Genomic DNA, 22,298 nt, shown 5'->3' on the forward strand with positions numbered 1-22,298 from the left:
TCTAACTCAGACCTCACAGAGGACGGTGAGGTATCAAACAGATGAGGGGGCAACCACATCGGCCTTTCCACCCTCCCGACTAAAGACAGCCCCGATCTCATCTCCCTCCTGGTCCCGGCAATGAGACACAATCAAGGCCACCGGCTTCTGGGGTGTCTTGGAAGCAATGGCGGTCACTAGGGCTATTTTACTTAAAATGCCCAGTGTTCTTGCAATAAAGACACATGTGCTGCATACTCTACCTGGGAGTGTCGAGTTGCATGTTCCCAGACTGTCTAAGTCGTAGGCTGGATGTCGTGGGCTGACTCGCCCCGACTTGATACTGAAGCCACTACTATAACGTGGACTCCCCGACAAACTGGCGCTGGCCGTGCCACCAGACACATCACCAGCCCCTCCAAACGTACCACCAATCCACAAGCCGGTGCACCTACACGTGGTCATTTGCCCATGTTGCCGCCTCCTTAATGTTTTTTAACCTTTTCTCGCAGATCAGAGGTACTAACTCCTCGGCCACATTAATAAACTGTTCCATTACCATGAGGTCCTTTAACTCATAGTAAGCGGTGGCCTGATAACAATCCACTTTTCAAGTGTGTCCTCAAGATAGCGAGCAGACTCTTTTCTTTCCTCCACGGAACTGCAGCCTATATGCCTCCAGTCGCAGCTCATACGCTCTCAGGATGTCAGCCTTAAACTCCTCGTAATCCTCCAAATCCTCAACTGACATCCTGTCATACACTTCCAAGGCCTTGCCCTTTATCATACTGGCTACAAGACCAACCCATCTCTCCTGAGGTCAATCGAATCCTGAGGGCTTTCTTCTCAAATTTCGTAGACCATTTCGTCACCTTTTTTTCTTCAAACTCAGGGATCAACTTCAAACTTCTCACCATCTGGGTTTCAACTGTATCCTCCTTAACTCTTCCTCTCCTCAAGCTATGAGATGAATTGACTTAAATCTGAGTCTTCTCCAACTCAAACAGCTTCTTCCCTCTCATACATTTTCGCCTCCTTCTCGGCTTCAAGCAACCTACTCTTCGGCCTTAAGCCTCCTGCATTCTCTAGCCTCCTCATTATTCAACCTCCTTTCCTCGGCTTCCAATTCAAGCCTTCTTAACTTTTCTTCCTCTCAGCTTCCAACTCCATTCTCCTCATTTCCAACTTGAATATCATCTCTTCAGACATACCTTCGGTCTGGAAGAACTCACCAACGCTGCAGGCAGGGATAACACTTCCGTGGACGCTATGCGTGGGACTAGGTGTCCTCACACCGAATTGGGCTAAATCTACACTGCCGCTCCCAGCAGAGGAAGGGGACTCAGTCACCCCGGCTACCAGCCCTGCCCTGCATGGTTTTCTCTAAATGTGGGCACACAAAACAATGAAACAAAACAACAAACAACAAACAGTCTTCCCCACGTGAGGATGAAGCTCCCAGCTATACTGGCGAGGTCGCCAATATCAATCTATCTATCTATCTATCTATCTATCTATCTATCTATATATATATATATATATATATATATATATATATATATATATATATATATATATATATATATATATATATATATATATATATATATATGTTACGGCCATTTTGGAAAATTGGTCGTTTTACAAAATTGCCGGTCATTATGCAAAAAGACCAAATTCGTGGTCACATTGCAAAATGACCTAAATTTCTCAACATTTTGCAAAACGACCAAGATTTTGGTCAGTTTACAAAATAAACAGTATTTTTGTTGGTCCGTTTACAAAATCTCCATACAGTAAGCAGCCAGATGGAAAAAAAAAAGCGAGGGAATGATAAAACGTTACAGTTGCAGTACATAACCAATGAGTATGCTTAACTGTCCTTATTTTAGGTTCAGCTAATCATCTCACACACACACACACACACACACACACACACACACACACACACACACACACACACACACACACACACACACACACACACACACACACACACACACACACACACATATTTATCGCACAGCTGGATTTCCCCCTGAACTCATATGAGTATGTCACCCTTGTTAATCTTCGTTCAATCTCTGCTGGCCTCCCTGCCACTCTCTCCTGTAAATTATCTCTTATGATATTGGTTCATTTACTGGTTTGTCATTCACTCTTGTATGTGTAGGCGCCGTCATCGAAGGGCAGGTAAGATAGATTAGTTAGCTTGTGTAGAAAATAGAAATGATAAGTGATGAAATTAATGGAAAAGCATGTGACAAAGGGATGACTAAAGGATAGGCGGGAAAGGGAGATATTGGTTCATTTACTGGTTTGTCATTCACTTTTGCAAATTACTGGTTCATTGCTGGTCGATCATTCACTTAATATCCTCCCCCCTCTTCCCCCCCCTCTCTCTCCACAATAGTAATGGGAGCTGACTGTTGATACTGTGGTCAGTCAGGCACTGCTGAAAGCCAGGAGAAGACGACCAACGTAGTGTTACTCCCAGTACTTTGTGTGTATTTTATTATACTCTGGAAATCTGTACAATGGAAAATAGAAAAACTGATTTTTATTCAAAGCTGATAGCGGCTGAGGAGAAGAAGGCATCAAATACTTCGAGTTTGTTGTACAGAAATGAATGCGAACAAATTATGAATCGCTTGGATGAACTTAAACGTGTTAACATTAAAAAGACTCAGAAAGACTATCGTTTGTTACGAAAGTATGAAATCCTTGAAGTCACAGTTGAAGGTATCACCGTTAAGAAATTGCAGAAAAAGGGAACTAATCTTAGATTCGTATGCGCTGAAGATGTGTTCGATGTGATCGATGCTATTCATCGTGCACGTGGGCATGGAGGTAGAACTATTGTCTTTAGGGAAACAAGTGAAAAATATGCCAATGTTTCAAGATCCCAAATTGAGTTGTATTTACAGTTCTGTGAGGAGTGTCATCTGAAAAAAAGCACTGTACGCAAGTCTGTGACTGTGAAGCCAATTGTATCCAACAGTATGAACTCACGAGCTCAGGTTAGTAAACAAGCACTGGTTAAGCCCGTTGATAGTAATTTCATTATTGCCATGGCTTGTTGTCAGAGGGGAGTCTTTAATACCCTTGCTTTTGTTTACGATTGCAAATATATTATTATTATCTAGCAATATTACATAATCTTTTTTGATGTTCTGTCTATTTGTAGGTCGACTTGATCGATATGCAGAGCCAGCCAGATGGAAAACATCGTTTCATTCTGAACTACCAGGATCACTTGACGAAGATGGTGTGTCTTCGGGCTCTACAGACGAAAACTGCTGAAGAGGTTGCTTTCCACCTCGTTGATATATTCTGTGACAAAGGAGCCCCCCATATCCTGCAGTCTGACAATGGAAGAGAATTCTCAAATAAGGTAAAGAACAAATGATTTATGTAAATCTCTCTCTCTCTCTCTCTCTCTCTCTCTCTCTCTCTCTCTCTCTCTCTCTCTCTCTCTCTCTCTCTCTCTCTCTCTCTCTCTCTCTCTCTTTAAAACTCACAACATAGCAATATTGGAGTTAATGAATCACCCTGTATATGACAAAACCTGATATACGCTTTTCAATTTTCAGCTTGTCAAGGAAGTTCTGATGATGTGGCCAGAGTGCAAGATGGTTCATGGCAAACCACGACATTCCCAATCGCAGGGCTCGGTGGAACGTGCCAACAGGGATATTGAAGCCATTCTCGCATGTTGGATGAAGGACAACAACTCTACACAATGGTCACAGGGACTGCGCTTTGTCCAGTGGAAGAAAAATACCCGCTTTCACTCCGGAATTGGAAGGACACCATATGAGGCCATGTATGGACAGAAGGCTCGTCTTGGTGTTGACGCAAATTCTGTACCAGAGGAAGTCCTGGACGGTATGCAGACGGAGGAGCAGCTTGCAGAGGCACTAGGTGTTGTCAATGAGGTCACAGACACAGAGGAGGAAGAGACAGGTGTTGAAAAGCAAGAAGAAGCATCTGCTGTCATTAACTGCATCTCCTGTGGCAAAAGATATTTTGGTTTAAATGTGTGCAATGTGTGTGAGAACCCATGTCACTCTAATACTCCGTGTTCTATGAGGAATAACGATGCTGATGAGTCTGTGCTTTGTTCCATCTGCAGTCGGAGTCAGAGTATTCATACTGAACAAATGAAGTCCAACATAGAACAACAGAAACAAGCCCAAAAAATGATCGATAATTCTGTGAAGAGATTTCAACCAGCCAAGGTAGGGGAAACTGTGATGGTTCCTGTTCCATTAGTTGACCGCGGACGTGCAGAGTTTCCTAATGTGAAGGCAGTTGTTTTTCAGGCATTGGACAATGGCACATATAAGCTTGGTACAAAACACGGCCTGCTTAAACAAGTGTACACTCGCAACCAATTTACTCCATGTCTAGAAAAATTCCTTTCTCTTGATGATGTTGTACAGGAGCGGGAAGTAAGTCTGCGGGAAGTAGCAATTGCAGAATCAATGGGACAAGGTCAGGGATTCTCTAAATGCTCTTGCACTAAGTCATGTATGACCAGACGCTGCAAGTGTTTAAAAAACTCTGTATTATGCAACAGCAGATGCAAATGCAGTGCCTCTTGCTCCAACAAGGTCGACACACAATAAAATTAGTTATGTTCACTACGTTTTATCATTCCCTCGCTTTTTTTTTCATCTGCCTGCTTGCTGTATGGACATTTTGTAAACTGACCAACGATAATTTTGTAAACTGACCAAAATCTTGGTCGTTTTGCAAACTGATATCATTCCCTCGCTTTTTTTTTTCATCTGCCTGCTTGCTGTATGGACATTTTGTAAACTGACCAACGATAATTTTGTAAACTGACCAAATTCTTGGTCGTTTTGCAAACTGACCAACGATAATTTTGTAAACTGACCAAAATCTTGGTCGTTTTGCAAAATGTTGAGAAATTTAGGTCATTTTGCAATGTGACCACGAATTTGGTCTTTTTGCATAATGACCGGCAATTTTGTAAAACGACCAATTTTCCAAAATGGCCGTAACATATATATATATATATATATATATATATATATATATATATATATATATATATATATATATATATATATATATATATATATATATATATATATATATATATATATATATATATATATATATATATATACACCTGTCACCCAACTAGCACCGTCATCAGAAGTGTTTCTGTTCGCCTCATCCGATGCACTCTTCGGTAAGAGGAGGGAAGAAACATTAATGTGAGTGTGATTTCAACTTTGCACGCGTAGTGGTTTCATTAACTAACTATGCATCTTTGTCTCCCCCCGCAACAAGACGTGGAAGAAAATATAGACACACTGTTCCAGCCGAGGAGGTGATAAAGCATCCATTAAAAGAAATTTCCTCTCTACGTAGAATTATGAAAGTCAACCGAACCTTGACTACAGTAGTATTATTGGTAATGAACTGAAAACCATGAAAGAAATGCAATGAAATTGGGCTAAAAACTCATAAATGACGTCTTACACCTAGCTAACATGGAAATGCTGACTGTGGATCACTAAGTGTTACAAGTACATGGTTTGAGTCACTTTTGAAATTAGTGAAATAATATTTCTTTTATTTAATTTCTTAACAGGAAATAATTTAATACTGTATTTATATTGTTGAAGTATTCTTTTTCCCCCTTTATAAAATATTCATGTAAGTTTTATTATTTTTAGGGAATTAGTTATTCATTTTTTTTTTACAAGCATCAATAGTAAATACATTGATACCTGTGCTTGTTGTTGAAAAGTATTAATTTTTTTTTTTTTTTACTTTCGAAATATACATGTAAGTTTGTTATTTTTAGGGGATTAATATTTATATATTTTCACAAGCAAAACCTCCCAACACACACACACACACACACTTTTTTTCCAATGGTGCATTGTATACTTTGAATAAAAATAATGTTCCTACGAGTAACAACTTATTATCCGATAAATAAACTTATATAACTTACCTTTCAGCACGTTGTATCAGGAATGATGTGGCTAAGACTCTGCTTTGTGATTCTTGACGAATACTGAAGGTTTGTGTATGATCCCTGGTTGTCAGAAAGAGCAAGGTAGCCTCCAAAGGAACTCCTGGAGAAATAGTTTCACGATGATGGGTTTTCTCGTTGCTTATCAGTAGTTCAATCATTTAATCTAACTCTGATGTAGTTCTCAAATTCATCGTTGCATTCTCTTTCAAGATGAAAGAAAACTTGTGTAAAACTTCAAATAACACTCCGCCTGAAAATCCATTCTTTGCACCAAAGCTTCCGTTTTTTTTTTTTTTTTTTTTAACTTAGCGCGTAACCCCCAAAATGCATCACAAAAATGCCTCTTGACGAGCAGTGTTGGCGGTGGCAGCATCCATACATACAATACCTTTAGACGTACTGACGTGCTGCCGCACTCTGGGTAATGTATCTCTTACTAGTGGACTTTTACTGCTAAGTATATATATATATATATATATATATATATATATATATATATATATATATATATATATATATATATATATATATATATATATATATATATATATATATATATATATATATATATATATATATATATATATATATATATATATATATATATATATATATATATATATATATATTTCTTTTCCTTTTTTCATGTAGGAGGGGCACTGGCCAAGGGCAACAAAAATCAAATAAAAAAAAAATGCCCACTGAGATGCCAATCCCATAAAAGGGTCCAAAGCGGTAGTAGTGAAGGATAAGTGTCTTGAAACCTCCCTTTTGAAGGAATTCACGTCATAAGAAGGTGGAAAAGCAGAACCAGGCAGGGAGTTCCAGAGTTTACCAGAGAAAGGGATGAATGATTGAAAATACTGGTTAACTCTTGCATTAGAGAGGTAGACAGAATAGGGGTGAGAGAAAGAAGAAAATCTCCCAGTGAGGTTTCAAACACTGTATCAGGGGGGGGTGCTGTGAAATCACCAATAACCCAGCTGTGACCTTATTGAACGCTTCCCTTTCTCTCTCAAAACACAAGAGGGAAGTCACAGCCTACTCTCTAAAAGCAAGTCTCTTCCTTTACAAAAAACTATATTCACCTAATTACACACACGCACACCACTCAAAAACTCTAAATCAAATATGGCAACTCCTACACTATCCTCGAAGTCCCCATCGTTGGAGGGGACCAAAAATGTCCCCAGGTCAGACCGCTCTTCTGGTATCGACCATAAATGTCTTGACACACTCTTCAACTTTTCTTCATTAACTTCTGCAATATTCGCTGGCTTATATCTAATTTTTAATGTGTAGAACAGCCCCTCTCTTCTGCTAAACCTCATCTTCTTTTCCTCACGGAAACATAGGGGTCTGAGGCAACCAACAGTAGCCCCTTCTCTGTTCCTTCCTACTTTTTCTATCCTCATTTTCAATCCAAATCTGGATGTTGTGTCTATGTGCACAATGACTAATTTGCTCTCATGCCCACACTCTTAAATCTTCTGAATTTTCCACCATCGGGCAACGACTACAGAGTGACTTGAATTAAATTTATACTTCTCACCTAACTCCTATTGATTATCTTCCCTTTTTCAGAGATTTCCATTATTGGAGACTTCAGTGTTCACCACCAGCTTTGGCTTTCCTCTCCTTCCACTGACCATCCTGATGAAATACCCTCTAACTTTTCTATCCTCCATGACCTAGAGAAACTGGTGTAACACCCTACTCATTCCTATTCCTGACCGTCTTGCAGATACGCTCAACATTCTTGACCTTTTCCTAACCTCAAATCCTTCTGCTTATGCTGTCAACCTATCTCCTCCATTGGGCTCCTCCGATCACAACCTCATGGTTGTATATTGTCTTATCGCTCCAGTCACTTCTCTGGATCCCTGAAGGAGAATATGCTTCTGGCATTTTTGCATCTACTAATCTGGGGTACGTGAGGAGGTACTCGTATTATCGTGATTTTCCTTGTAATGACTACAGTTTCCGTGCCAGAGACCAGCCTCTGCGCGCTGAGCGCATAACAGAGGTGATAGTGTCTGGCATGGAGACGTACATTCCTCATTCTTTCTCTCAACCTAACCCTTCCAAACCTTGATTTAACACACGGTTTTCGTGTTATACATGTTAGAGAGGTGACCCACAAAAGGTACTTGACCCTTCCATCACCAGAATCTCGTGCGCTTTGTATTTCTGCCCGGAACCATGCCAAGTCTGTTCTCCAACTAGCCAAAAACTCCTTCATTAACATTTGTCAAAAAAGTCTAACTTCCCTTATTTCTGGCACCTAACCAAAAATATCTCCAATAACTTTGCTTCTTCATCTTTCCTTCCCTTATTCCAACTTGATGGAACTGCTGCAATCTCATCTGTTTCTAAAGCTGAACTCTTCGCTCAAACCTTTGCTAAAGTCTCTACCTTGGGTGATTCAGGGCGTGTTCTTTGCCTACATTCAGAACGTGAAGGGTGACCGTTCAACTCCCTCACACTATCGTCCTGCGGATTTTCGTACACGGAAATAAATAGTTCACACCAGGAAGCTACAGAACGTCTGACTTCTGATCTCTATTTTTTTTTTTTTTTTTTTTTGTTATTGGGTAGAGCAAACTTGGTATTGTTTAATGCCTCAAAAACTCAGTTCCTCTATAAATATTATATCAACTCGGCATAACCTTCAAGAAAAACTATTCCCCCTTCTTCAGTGTCACTCAACTGTTTTATTTTTCTACACTGAACAACCTCGGTGTGTCATTTACTTATAATCTAAACTGTAAACTTCACATCTCATCTCTAGCTTATATGAATTTAGACGTTCCGAGTCGTCTTCACCAGGTTTTTCTCATCACCCGCACCCACCTCACCCAGCTACTAACTTTGTACAGGAGACTTATCCGTCCATGTATAGAGTATGCTTCACAAGCACAGGTGGGTTCTACTCATACCGCTCTCTTAGAGTGGAATCAAAAGCTTTTCGTCTCATCAACTCCTTTCCTCTAACTGACTGTCTTCAGCCTCTCTTTCATCAACGGAATGCTGCATTTCTTGCTATCCTTTACCGCTATTTTCATGCTAAATGCTCTTCTGATCTTGCTATATGCGTGCCTCCTCTCTTCCCGCAGCCTCGCTGTACAAGACTTTCTCTTTTCTCTTACCCCTATTGAAATTTATGGATAGAGACTGATAGGTGGAAATATTACGGTGTATTTCATACAGGGACTGCAACGGGTAGGACTGATGGCTTCTTGGAACTTATTTTCTTATGTTCTTATGTTCTTCATGCAAGAGTTAACCGGAAAGCAAAGGGCAATTATGAATTAAAGGTAGCCAGCCAGGCGAAGATGGACCCCTAGGAATTTTATCAGGTATACAGGACGAAGAATAAGGATACTATAGGTCCATTAAAGGCATCTGATGGGGGCTTGGTTAGTTCTGGGGAGGAGATTAGTAAAATTCTGAATGAGTATTTTATAACTGCCCTTATCCAGGAAAACATGCAGGATATGCCAGATAGTGAACAGATGTTTAGAGCAGATGAGAATGAAAAGCTGACAGATATTTCCATAACTAGGGAGATAGTGGAACAAGAGATAGATAGGCTAAAAAAGTTCAAGACATCAGCACCAGATGAAATATATCCCAGAGTACTCCAGGAATGCAAAGAGGTTATTAGTGAGCCGTTAGTTTCTGTCTTCATGAAATTACTTGAGTCAGGTGAGGTAACAGTAATGTGGAGGCAGGCTAATATAGTACCCATCTTTAAGAAAGGAGATAAAACTTTAGAGTCTAACTATAGACCTGTCAGCATAACTTCAGTTGTAGGTAAAATATTAGAGACAATAATAGCGAGGAACATAGGGAACATCTAGACAAACATAACTTGATAAATCAGTCACAGCATGGCTTCACGATGGGGAAGTCTTGCCCGACAAACTTGTTAAGTTTTTACAGTAAAGTGTACGAGGCAGTAGATAATGGTGATAGTTATGATATCTTATATCTGGACTTAAGTAAAGCATTTGACAAGGTACCCCATCAAAGGCTCCTGAGAAAAGTTAGGGCACACGGGATAGATGGGAAGGTGTTAGGCTGGATAGGGTCATGGCTTAGCGACGGGCGACAAAGAGTTGGAATAAACTTCTCGAAATCCGAGTAGGGTCATGTAATTAGTGTGGTGCCACAGGGATCAATATTAGGGCCATTGTTATTTCTAATATATATCAATGACTTGGATAGTAGAATTAATAGTGATGTTAGTAAATTTGCGGATGACACAAAGATAGGTAGATTAATTAGGTCTGAGTCGTATGCCATCATCTTGCAGGCAGATTTAGGATGAATGAATGGACGGACAGATGGCAAATGCAATTTAATATCAATAAATGCAAAGTACTTAGCGTAGGTAGAGGAAACCCACACAGTAGGTACACATTAAACAACCAAACTCTGGTAGGTACAGGATACGAGAAAGATTTAGTAGTTATAGTTAGATCTGAACTCCGTCTAGGAAAACAATGCATAGAAGCCAGAAACAGGGCAAATAGGATACTAGGTGTCATTTTTAGGAGTTAAAAGAAGGCCGGAAGTAATATTGAAGTTATGCTTGGCGCTGGTCAGACCTCATCTAGACTAAGCTGTGCAGTTCTGGTCCCCACATTACAGGAAAGATATAGGTCTATTAGAATCAGTACTGAGGAGAATGACTAAAAGGATACAGGGGATGAGGAATATTCCTTACGAGGCGAGGTTGAAGCTGTTAAATTTACATTCTTTAGAGACGTAGGTTAAGAGGGGACCTGATAGAAGTCTTTAAGTGGTATAAGGGTTATAACAAGGGGGATGTATGCAAAATTCTTAGGATCAGCAAGCACGGTAGAACAAGAAATAACGGGTTCAAGCTTGAAAAATTCAGGTTTAAGAAGGAGATAGGAAAAAAAATTGGTTCTCAAATAGAGTGGTAGATGAGTGGAACGGACTCAGTAATCATGTTGTTAGTGCTAGGACATTAGAGAGCTTTAAGAGAAGATTAGACAGGTTTACGGATGGGGATAATAGATGGAAATAGGTAGCTATTTTTCATACAGGAGGCAGTAGACACCTGCCGAAACGAAAATTACTCCCAGTGAGGTCTAAAGCACTGTTCAGGGGGTGCTGTGAACTTATCATTAAACCCAGCTGTGACCTCACTGAACGTTTCCCTTTGTGTCTCACAACACAAGGGGGCAGTAACAGCCTGCCTTCTAAAGACAACTCTCTTCCTCCACACAAAACTACAAGCACCTAATAACACACACACCCTTCACTCAATAATTTTAAAATCATCATTGCGACTCCTACACCAGCCTCGGATTCCCCATCTGGGGAGGGGACCATAAATGTCTCCAGGTCGGACTGCCTTTCTGTCGACGGCCCTAAGTGTCTTGACACCCCCCTCAACTTTTTCTTCATTAAATTCTGCAACATTCGCGGTCTAAAATCTAATATTCAATCTGTAGAACACCACCTCTCCTCTTCTAAACCTCATCTTCTTTTCCTCACAGAAACTCAGGTGTCTGAGGCAACTGACAGTAGCCCCTTTTCTGTTCGCTCCTACTTTCTCTATCCTCATTTTCGATCCAAAGCTGGATGCTGCGACTATGTGCGCAATGACTTAACCTGCTCTCGTGTCCACGCTCTTGAATCTTCTGAGCTTTCCACCATCTGGCTACGACTACAGAGTCACTCTCATACTAAATTTATCTGTGCTGTATACCTCTCACCTAACCCCTCTGACTATAAGAAATTCTTTGACTACTTAACTTCCAAAGTGGAGCACATTCTGACCCTCTTCCCTTTTGCAGAGATCTCCATTATTGGAGACTTCAATGTTCACCACCAGCTTTGGCTTTCCTCTCCCTTCACTGACCATCCTGGTGAACTAGCCTACAACTTTGCTATCCTCCATGACCTAGAACAATTGGTGCAACACCCTACTCGTATTCCTGACCGTCTTGGAGATACGCCCAACATTCTTGACCTTTTCCTGACCTCTAATCCTTCTGCTTATGCTGTCACCCTTTCTTCTCCGTTGGGCTCCTCCGATCACAATCTTATATCTTTATCTTGTCCTATCGCTCCAATCCCTCCTCAGGATCCCCCTAAGCGAAGGTGCCTCTGGTGTTTTGCCTCTGCTAGTTGGGGGGACCTGAGGAGGTATTTTGCTGATTTTCCTTGGAATGACTACTGCTTCCGTGTCAGAGACCCGTCCTTGTGTGCTGAGCGCATAAGGGAGGTGATAGTGTCTGGCATGGAGACGTACATTCCTCACTCTTTTTCTCGTCCTAAACCTTCTAAACCTTGGTTTAACACAGCTTGTTCTCGTGCTATACATGATAGAGAGGTGGCCCACAAAAGGTACTTAAGCCTTCCATCACCAGAATCTAATGCACTTTATATTTCTGCCAGCAATCATGCCAAGTCTGTTATCCAAGTAGCCAAAAACTACTTCATTAACAGAAAATGTCAAAACCTTTCAAGTTGTAACTCCCCTTATGATTTCTGGCATCTAGCCAAAAATATCTCCAATAACTTTGCTTCTTCTTCTTTCCCTCCTCTATTTCAACCAGATGGCACCACTGCTATCACATCTATTTCTAAAGCTGAACTCTTTGCTCAAACCATTGCTAAAACTCTACCTTGGATGATTCTGGGCTTGTTTCTCCCTCTCTTCCACCCTCTGACTACTTCATGCCACGTATTAAAATTCTTCGCAATGATGTTTTCCATGCCCTCGCTGGCCTAAACCCTCGGAAGTGTTATGGACCTGATGGGGTCCCTCCTATTGTTCTCCGAAACTGTGCCTCCGTGCTTGCACCTTGCTTAGTCAAACTCTTTCAGCTCTGTCTGTCAACATCTACCTTTCCTTCTTGCTGGATGTTTGCCTACATTCAACCTGTTCCTAAAAAGGGTGACCGTTCTAATCCCTCAAACTACCGTCCTAATGCTTTAATATCCTGCCTATCTAAAGTTTTTGAATCTATCCTCAACAGGAAGATTCTTAAACATCTATCACTTCACAACCTTCTATCTGATCGCCAGTATGGGTTCCGTCAAGGCCGCTCTACTGGTGATCTTTTGGCTTTCCTTACTGAGTCTTGGTCATCTTCTTTTAGAGATTTTGATGAAACTTTTGCTGTTGCCTTGGACATATCAAAAGCTTTTGATAGAGTCTGGCACAAAGCCTTGATTTCCAAACTACCCTCCTACGGTTTCTATCTATCTGTAACTTCATCTCAAGTTTCCTTTCTGACTGTTCTATTGCTGCTGTGGTAGACGGTCACTGTTCTCCTAAATCTATTAGCAGTGGTGTTCCTCAGGGTTCTGTCCTGTCACCCTCTTTCTTCTTATTATTTATTAATGATCTTCTAAACCAAACTTCTTGTTCTATCCACTCCTACGCTGATGATACCACCCTGCACTTTTCCACGTCTCTTCATAGACGTCCAACCCTTCAGGAGGTAAACATATCACGCAGGGAAGCCACAGAACGACTGACTTCTGATCTTTCTAAAATTTCTGATTGGGTCAGAGCAAACTTCAATGCCTCAAAAACTCAATTCCTCCATCTATCAACTCGACGCAACCTTCCAGACAACTATCGCCTCTTCTTCAATGACACTCAACTGTCCCCCTCTTCTACACTGAACATCCTCGGTCTGTCCTTTACTTATAATCTGAACTGGAAACTTCACATCTCATCTCTAGCTAAAACAGCTTCTATGAAGTTAGGCGTTCTGAGACGTCTCCGCCAGTTTTTCTCACCCCCCCCCAGCTGCTAACTCTGTACAAGGGCCTTATCCGTCCATGTATGGAGTATGCTTCATATGTCTGGGGGGTTCCACTCATACTGCTCTTCTAGACAAGGTGGAATCAAAAGCTTTTCGTCTCTTCAACTCCTCTCCTCTAACTGACTGTCTTGAGCCTCTCTCTCACCGCTGCAATGTTGCATATCTAGCTGTCTTCTACCGATATTTTCATGCTAACTGCTCTTCTGATCTTGCTATCTGCATGCCTCCCCTCCTTCCGCGGCTCGCTGCATAAGACTTTCTTCTTTCTCTCACCCCTATTCTGTCCACCTCTCTAACGCAAGAGTTAACCAGTATTTTCAATCATTCATCCCTTTCTCTGGTAAACTGTGGAGCTCTCTACCTGCTTCTGTATTTCCACCTTCCTATGACTTGAATTCCTTCAAGAGGAAGGTTTCAAGACAGTTATTCATCAATTTTTGACCACTGCTTTGACCCTTTTTATGGGACTGGCATTTCAGTGGGCATTTTTTTATTAGATTTTTGTTGCCCTTGGCCAGTATCCTTCCTACAAAGAAAAAAAAAATACAGAGACTGCCACGTGTAAGCCTGATCGCTTCTTGCAGCTTCCTTTATTTTTTATGTTCTTATTTTCTCATGGTATTCTCAGTCATTCTTCCGTTTCTCTGGTAAATTCTGGAACTCCCTTCCTGTTTCTGTATTTCTTCCTTTCTATGACTTAAACTCTTTTAAGAGGGAGGTTTTAAAACAGACACTTATCCTTTAATTTTTGAAGACCACTTTTGACTGCTCGGGACTAGCGCCTCAGTGGTCCTTTTTTTATTTTATTTTATTTTATTTTGTTTTATTTTTTTTATTTTCATTTTGTTGCTTTCATTTTGGTGTCTCTCCTACATAATAAATAAATAAATAAATAAATAAATATATATATATATATATATATATATATATATATATATATATATATATATATATATATATATATATATATATATATATATATATATATATATATATATATAGTTACAAACACAATTCCCAGCCCCTTCAAGTTGCCGCACCTGGACAACTTTACTAAGCCACCTCTTCCATGGACTCAGTGCAGGGCTCACTGATGGGTGCAAAGGGTCCCTTGTGACTCCTGCACTCTATTTACAACGGTTGTAACTCCAAGCCATAGTCATTTGAGGTAACCAGTCTGTTTTACCTACCGACAGACAAGATAAATACTCCAAACAGCACTTAACACCCCACAGCTGCAGAAGAATCAACAACCACGTCTAGGAAAAAACGGTCAACATACAATAACACGTATATGATCGAGGTATAATACCCTATTAGGCTTCCACTACCGTGACAGTTCAGTATCGTATTGGTTCCTGGGCGACAAGCCTTGTTAGGATCTGGGGAGGGAAAAAAGTTTACTACGCTGCTAATTACTTAGCTCCTCTGCGGCTGAACTGCCTCAGCCAGCAGTAGCATTTAAAACAAACAGGGACACTAGCTAGGGACACAGGAAACTACTACGAAAGAGTGCCCACGAACACACAGAAAGGTCAATCACCGCTCACTGCGCACAAAACGGCGCATGCACACATTCAGCCGAGGAGTCACTTCCTAGGGTATAGTGTGGGTAATACACAACTACCCTTGCTGGCAGGCTTCTATGGAGACACCTATCATATACAAATAACCGGATCGTACGGCCGTTGAGGTACGGGGGTTGAGGGGTGCGACACACACACACACACACACACACACATACACACACACACAGACACGCGTCCACACCCGCTCTTCGTGCAGTCTCTACTTGAATAAAACACTTTACTTAAAAAGAAAAATAAATAAATAAATAAATAAATAAATTCTTCAGATGAGCACTGATTATTTCTTGGTCAAGGACAACTCTTCTGCTGTGAACTAGCTGAGACTCAAACTGACTGAACAAAAAGGAAATAAGGTAAATCAAGCGGAAAAGCAGTGTCCGGGCGCGGATATTCTTATGGAAAGTTTATGGCAGCAAGTGGCTACTCTTCATCGTACCTCTGGCGTACGTACCCTGACTCTCTATTAATGTGTTTTCTTTCTTTTTCTCCATTCTTTCACGTTCGTTCTTATTTTCTTTATTGCGTAATCTCGCTGTACATTACACGCCTCCTCATAAATGTAAATCATTGGAAGCTACATTGGAAGCTTACTAAAATTTTAGAAAACAACAAATTCAAAAATATCCCACTTGTCAGTCACATCATCAGATTTAAACAAGGGGGTGCATATTCATCGCAAAACATCAAAGGCTACTATAGCAAACATAAATAATTATTACACAATTATAAATAATAGGGCTCCCACTAGACCCTTCAACGCACACGGAGCCAAACAAACACACGTGGCCGTCAAAAAACAAACCCCGGCTCGAACATGAGCCTGGCCAACGTGCCACTTGTCCAGCATCACTGGTCCCAGCAACCGCTCCCATGTGCAAGCCTCTCTCATTATCCCCGATACCTTGCCGCTTCGAGGAAGCCGTTATCTATCAACACATACTACACATCTCGGGCCCAGCACCTGACAATCATCAAAAACAACTCGGCCAACAGCAGCCCCCAGCAACATTGAGGTTCCCTCCCAAGCGGCAAGCAACACACTAGCACAGGTAGACTTGCACAGCGCTGCCTTTCAACCCGGCACCGTAACACTCACGTCAATAACGCCATCACTATTCGCCCCGGAAGGACAGAGGCGAGCAACATTACAAACAATTCTCACACTTGGGGAAACCACACTGGCCATAACACAACAGAGAGGGGCCCTAGACAAGAGGTCATCAGGCTTGCCAGCCTGACCCGCGCGGTTACGCCCAACAAACATGGTCACACCCGACTACCAAAACCGCGCCAAACGCTCCTGAGTCGAACCTGACTCCAAAACGACCAAGCGCCACACCGCTACGTGCTTCCAGCACCAGTGCCTCCTTAATTGCGGATGACACATCAGAATGAAGCTCCAAACCTGTCTTCCTCTCTCCGCCGGGTATTGCTTTCAACACACGCTGCCCGACCCTCTGTTTCCTCGCCATCCACTCCTGCCTTGGGAAGTAATGGGGCAACACACACGATAGGAAAAACCCTCCTTAACTACACTGACAGCTGTTGCAGTAGCTGCCAGCAAGAGTGGCTCATTACATGGGCAAACACTAACTGTGTCTGGTCCCGGCAGGGGAGCAACTTGCTCCCCGCCTCCCGTACACTCCGCAGGGGAGGAACCTCCCGCCTCTCTAGCAGAGTCAGGAGTCTCCCAGACCTCGGCAGCGACCCCTGACACACCAGTCACAACAGATTGAGGCGCGGACCTAGCACCGGCGCCCAAAGCCTCGATACCAGGTGACAACTCCGCCTGAGTACCAGCTCCGAGGCTCCACAGAGTGAGGCAAGCCATCAAACACACAACCCAAACTCATCACTCCTGCCTCACCCTTGGCAACACTCTTCACAAAATCAGGTGCTTCTTGCGGTGGCTCTGCGCTTTTGCAGTCAGCCCCAGCACACTGACTCAAAGACGGGTCTGACTCTGGCTCATCAAAACCCCTACCAGCAGCGGGAGAGGCCTCTGGGCAATCTGCCCCCACTGCGGCATCAAGACAAACACTGCACTCCTTTTGTGATGGCCTTGCCTTATTGCAGACGACACCTGGAGTCACAGATCTCGCGGGCACCCGACGCCGGAGTAATCGCCTCGCCTTAGTGCGAGTAACACAACGGAGTCAGCACTCTTAACAGCCCCCCATCCAGGTCGGCGTGCGTGGACGGGAGCTGCACCCAGACTCTTCTACCTAACAGGTCATTCCCCAAAAGGATATCAACACCAGACATTGGCAAATCCTCCGCTAGTGCCACCAGCGCTACGTCGGTCACTAGCAGAGGCGAAGCTCTCGGCGCGCCAATTACCAGGCACCACACAGGCTGAACAGAGTCAACTCACCTTCCAGTCACATTCCTGCACATTACTGCTGTGCTACCATGTCCCTTAAAACTGTAATCTCATCAATCTCAATTCTGTCCTGACAAAAATGGAAGGCATCAGTCAAACTCAGACCTCACAGGGGACGGTGAGGTAACAACAGACGAGGGGGCAGCCACATCGGCCTCACCACCTTCCAACTAAACTTAACCCCAATTTCATCTCCCTCCTGGTCCCAACCCTGGGACACAATCAAGGCCACCGGCTTCTGGGGAGTCTCGGAAGCAGTAGCGGTCACTAACTTAGGGCAATTATACTTGAAATGCCCAGTGTTCTTACAATAGTGACACATGGGCTGCATTTTATACATGGGAGTGCTGTGTTGCATACTCCCAGACTGTCTCCGTCGTAGGCTGGGTAGAAACTTATTACCAACAGGGATGACTTGTTACTGGAGCCAGTACTGTAACGTGGACTCCCAGACAAACTGGCACCGACCGCGTCACCAGACCCATCACCAGCCCAACAGACGTACCACCAATCCACCCTGGCACGGGCCGGTGCGCCAACACATGATCAGCTGCCCACGTAGCCGCCTCCTTAAAACTTTTGAATTTTTTTCTCACGAAACAGCGGTACTAACTACTTCTCGGCCAAATTAATTTTTTTTTTTTTTTTTATGTAGGAAGGATACTGGCCAAGGGCAACAAAAATCTATTTAAAAAAAAATGCCCACTGAAATGCCAGTCCCATAAGAGGAGTCAAAGCAGTGGTCAAAAATTGGTGGATAAGTGTCTTGAAACCTCGCTCTTGAAGGAATTCAAGTCATAGGAAGGTGGAAATACAAAAACAGGTAGAGAGTTCCACAGTTTACCAGAGAAAGGGATGAATGATTGAGAATACTGGTTAACTCTTGCGTTAGAGAGGTGGACAGAATAGGGGTGAGAGAAAGAAGAAACTCTTGTGCACCGAGGCCGTGGGAGGAGGGGAGGCATGCAGTTAGCAAGATCAGAAGAGCAGTTGGCATGAAAATAGCGGTAGAAGACAGCTAGATGTGCAACATTGCGGCGGTGAGAGAGAGGCTGAAGACAGTCAGTTAGAGGAGAGGAGTTGATGAGACGAAAAGCTTTTGATTCCACCCTGTCTAGAAGAGCAGTATGAGTGGAACCCCCCCAGACATGTGAAGCATCTCCATACATGGACGGATAAAGCCCTTGTACAGAGTTAGCAGCTGGGGGGGTGAGAAAAACTGGCGGAGACGTCTCAGAACACCTAACTTCATAGAAGCTGTTTTAGCTAGAGATGAGATGTGAAGTTTCCAGTTCAGATTATAAGTAAAGGACAGACCGAGGATGTTCAGTGTAGAAGAGGGGGACAGTTGAGTGTCACTGAAGAAGAGGGGATAGTTGTCTGGAAGGTTGTGTCGAGTTGATAGATGGAGGAATTGAGTTTTTGAGGTATTGAACAATACCAAGTTTGCTCTGCCCCAATCAGAAATTTTAGAAGGATCGGAAGTCAGGCGTTCTGTGGCTTCCCTGCGTGCTATGTTTACCTCCTGAAGGGTTGGACGTCTATGAAAAGACGTGGAAAAGTGCAGGGTGGTATCATCAGCATAGGAGTGGATAGGACAAGAAGTTTGGTTTAGAAGATCATTAATGAATAATAAGAAGAGAGTGGGTGACAGAACAGAACCCTGAGGAACACCACTGTTAATAGGTTTAGGAGAAGAACAGTGACCGTCTACCACAGCAGCAATAGAACGGTCAGAAAGGAAACTTGAGATGAAGTTACAGAGAGAAGGATAGAAACCGTAGGAGGGTAGTTTGGAAATCAAAGCTTTGTGCCAGACTCTATCAAAGGCTTTTGATATGTCCAAGGCAACAGCAAAAGTTTCACCAAAGTCTCTAAAAGAGGATGACCAAGACTCAGTAAGGAAAGCCAGAAGATCACCAGCAGAGCGGCCTTGACGGAACCCATACTGGCGATCAGATAGAAGGTTGTGAAGTGATAGATGTTTAAGAATCTTCCTGTTGAGGATAGATTCAAAAACTTTAGATAAGCAGGAAATTAAAGCAATAGGACGGTAGTTTGAGGGATTAGAGCGGTCACCCTTTTAAGGAACAGGTTGAATGTAGGCAAACTTCCAGCAAGAAGGAAAGGTAGATGTTGACAGACAGAGCTGAAAGAGTTTGACTAGGCAAGGTGCAAGCACGGAGGCACAGTTTCGGAGAACAATAGGAGGGACCCCATCAGGTCCATAAGCCTTCCGAGGGTTTAGGCCAGCGAGGGCATGGAAAACATCATTACGAAGAATTTTAATACGTGGCATGAAGTAGTCAGAGGGTGGAGGAGAGGGAGGAACAAGCCCAGAATCGTCCAAGGTAGAGTTTTTAGCAAAGGTTTGAGCAAAGAGTTCAGCTTTAGAAATAAATGTGATAGCAGTGGTGCCATCTGGTTGAAGTAGAGGAGGGAAAGAAGAAGAAGCAAAGTTATTGGAGATATTTTTGGCTAGATGCCAGAAATCACGAGGGGAGTTAGATCTTGAAAGGTTTTGACATTTTCTGTTAATGAAGGAGTTTTTGGCTAGTTGGAGAACAGACTTGGCATGGTTCCTGACAGAAATATAAAGTGCATGAGATTCTGGTGATGGAAGGCTTAAGTACCTTTTGTGGGCCACCTCTCTATCATGTATAGCACGAGAACAAGCTGTGTTAAACCAAGGTTTAGAATGTTTAGGACGAGAAAAAGAGTGAGGAATGTAAGCCTCCATGCCAGACACTATCACCTCTGTTATGCGCTCAGCACACAAAGACGGGTCTCTGACACGGAAGCAGTAGTCATTCCAAGGAAAATCAGCAAAATACCTCCTCAGGTCCCCCCAACTAGCAGAGGCAAAACGCCAGAGGCACCTTCGCTTAGGGGGATCCTGAGGAGGGATTGGAGTGATAGGACAAGATAAGGATATGAGTTTGTGATCGGAGGAGCCCAACGGAGAAGAAAGGGTGACAGCATAAGCAGAAGGATTAGAGGTCAGGAAAAGGTCAAGAATGTTGGGCGTATCTCCAAGACGGTCAGGAATACGAGTAGGGTGTTGCACCAATTGGTCTAGGTCATGGAGGATAGCAAAGTTGTAGGCTAGTTCACCAGGATGGTCAGTGAAGGGAGAGGAAAGCCAAAGCTGGTGGTGAACATTGAAGTCTCCAAGAATGGAGATCTCTGCAAAAGGGAAGAGGGTCAGAATGTGCTCCACTTTGGAAGTTAAGTAGTCAAAGAATTTCTTATAGTCAGAGGAGTTAGGAGAGAGGTATACAGCACAGATAAATTTAGTATGAGAATGACTCTGTAGTCGTAGCCAGATGGTGGAAAACTCGGAAGATTCAAGAGCGTGGGCACGAGAGCAGGTTAAGTCATTGCGCACATAAACGCAGCATCCAGCTTTGGATCGAAAATGAGGATAGAGAAAGTAGGAGGGAACAGAAAAGGGGCTACTGTCAGTTGCCTCAGACACCTGAGTTTCAGTGAGGAAAAGAAGATGAGGTTTAGAAGAGGAGAGGTGGTGTTCTACAGATTGAAAGTTAGAGGGCAGGCTGTGACTACCCCCTTGTGTTGTGACACAAAGGGAAACGTTCAGTGAGGTCACAGCTGGGTTTAATGATAAGTTCACAGCACTCCCTGAACAGTGCTTTAGACCTCACTGGGAGTAATTATCGTTTCGGCAGATGTCTACTGCCTCCTCCTATGAATTGCTCCATTACCATGAGTTCCTTTAACTCATGGTAGGAGATAACCTGCTCGCTCCACTTTTCAAATGTCTCCTCAAGATAGCGAGCACACTCAAAAGAGTCACTATGCCTCTTCCTTCCTCCAAGAAACTGCAGCATGTCCGCCTCCGGCCACATCTCATAAGCTATTGGGATATCTGCTTTAAACTCCTCGTAATCATCCAAGTCCTCAACTGACATCCTTTCATATACTTCCAATGCCGTGCCCTTCAACATACTGGCTACAAAGCCAACCCATCTCTACTGAAGCCAATCAAATTCTGAGGCTTTCTTTTCAAATCTCCTAAACTACCCCGTCACCTTCTTTCCATCAAACTCAGAAATTAACTTCAAACTCCTCACTGTCTGGCTCTCTACAGTGTCCTCCTTAACTCCTACTCCTCTCCTCAAACCATGATGTGAATTTACTTCAATCCCAGTCTTGTCCGACTCAAATATCTTATTCTTTTCAGCCTCCCCCCTCTCATACATCTTTGCCTCATTCTCGGGTTTAAGCAGCCTCATCTCTTTCTCCTTCTCGGTTTCAAGTAATCTGGTGTCTCTTTGGCCTCAAGCCTCTTAGCTTCCCTCTCGGCTTCAAGCATCTTGGCTTATCTAGTCTCCTCTGTCTTCAGTCTCCTTTCTTCAGCTTCTGCTTCAAACTGGAGCCTTCTTAATTATCTCTCGCTCTCAGCCTCAAGCTCTGTTCTCATCTCCAATTTGAATCTTATCTCCTCAGACATTCCTTCGGTCTGGGAGAAACCACCGAAGCTG

At 42.8% G+C, this 22,298-nt stretch overlaps 2 protein-coding genes across 4 annotated transcripts in view; one reads left to right on the forward strand and one right to left on the reverse strand.

Annotated features, from left to right (window-relative positions):
• The window catches only part of LOC135091511 (nose resistant to fluoxetine protein 6-like), a 144,512-nt gene that overhangs the window by 86,404 nt on the left and 35,810 nt on the right, over nt 1-22,298 (reverse strand). Inside the window, exon 2 of one of the 3 annotated variants that reach the window (XM_063989222.1) lies at nt 5,978-6,101. The exons of the other annotated variants lie outside the window; for them this stretch is intronic. The gene's annotated coding sequence lies outside the window, so the exon portion shown is untranslated. The remainder of the gene's footprint in view (nt 1-5,977; nt 6,102-22,298) is intronic. 3 annotated transcript variants of the gene reach the window in all.
• Nucleotides 1,623-4,758, forward strand: LOC135091510 (KRAB-A domain-containing protein 2-like). The gene is made up of 3 exons (XM_063989218.1): nt 1,623-2,999; nt 3,167-3,373; nt 3,573-4,758. Exons 1-3 carry the CDS (start codon nt 2,517-2,519, stop codon nt 4,608-4,610), a joined length of 1,728 nt encoding a protein of 575 aa, XP_063845288.1. The 5' UTR covers nt 1,623-2,516; the 3' UTR covers nt 4,611-4,758.

This window comes from Scylla paramamosain, chromosome 37, assembly GCF_035594125.1.
Source record: "Scylla paramamosain isolate STU-SP2022 chromosome 37, ASM3559412v1, whole genome shotgun sequence".
NCBI classification, from domain to species: domain Eukaryota; kingdom Metazoa; phylum Arthropoda; class Malacostraca; order Decapoda; family Portunidae; genus Scylla; species Scylla paramamosain.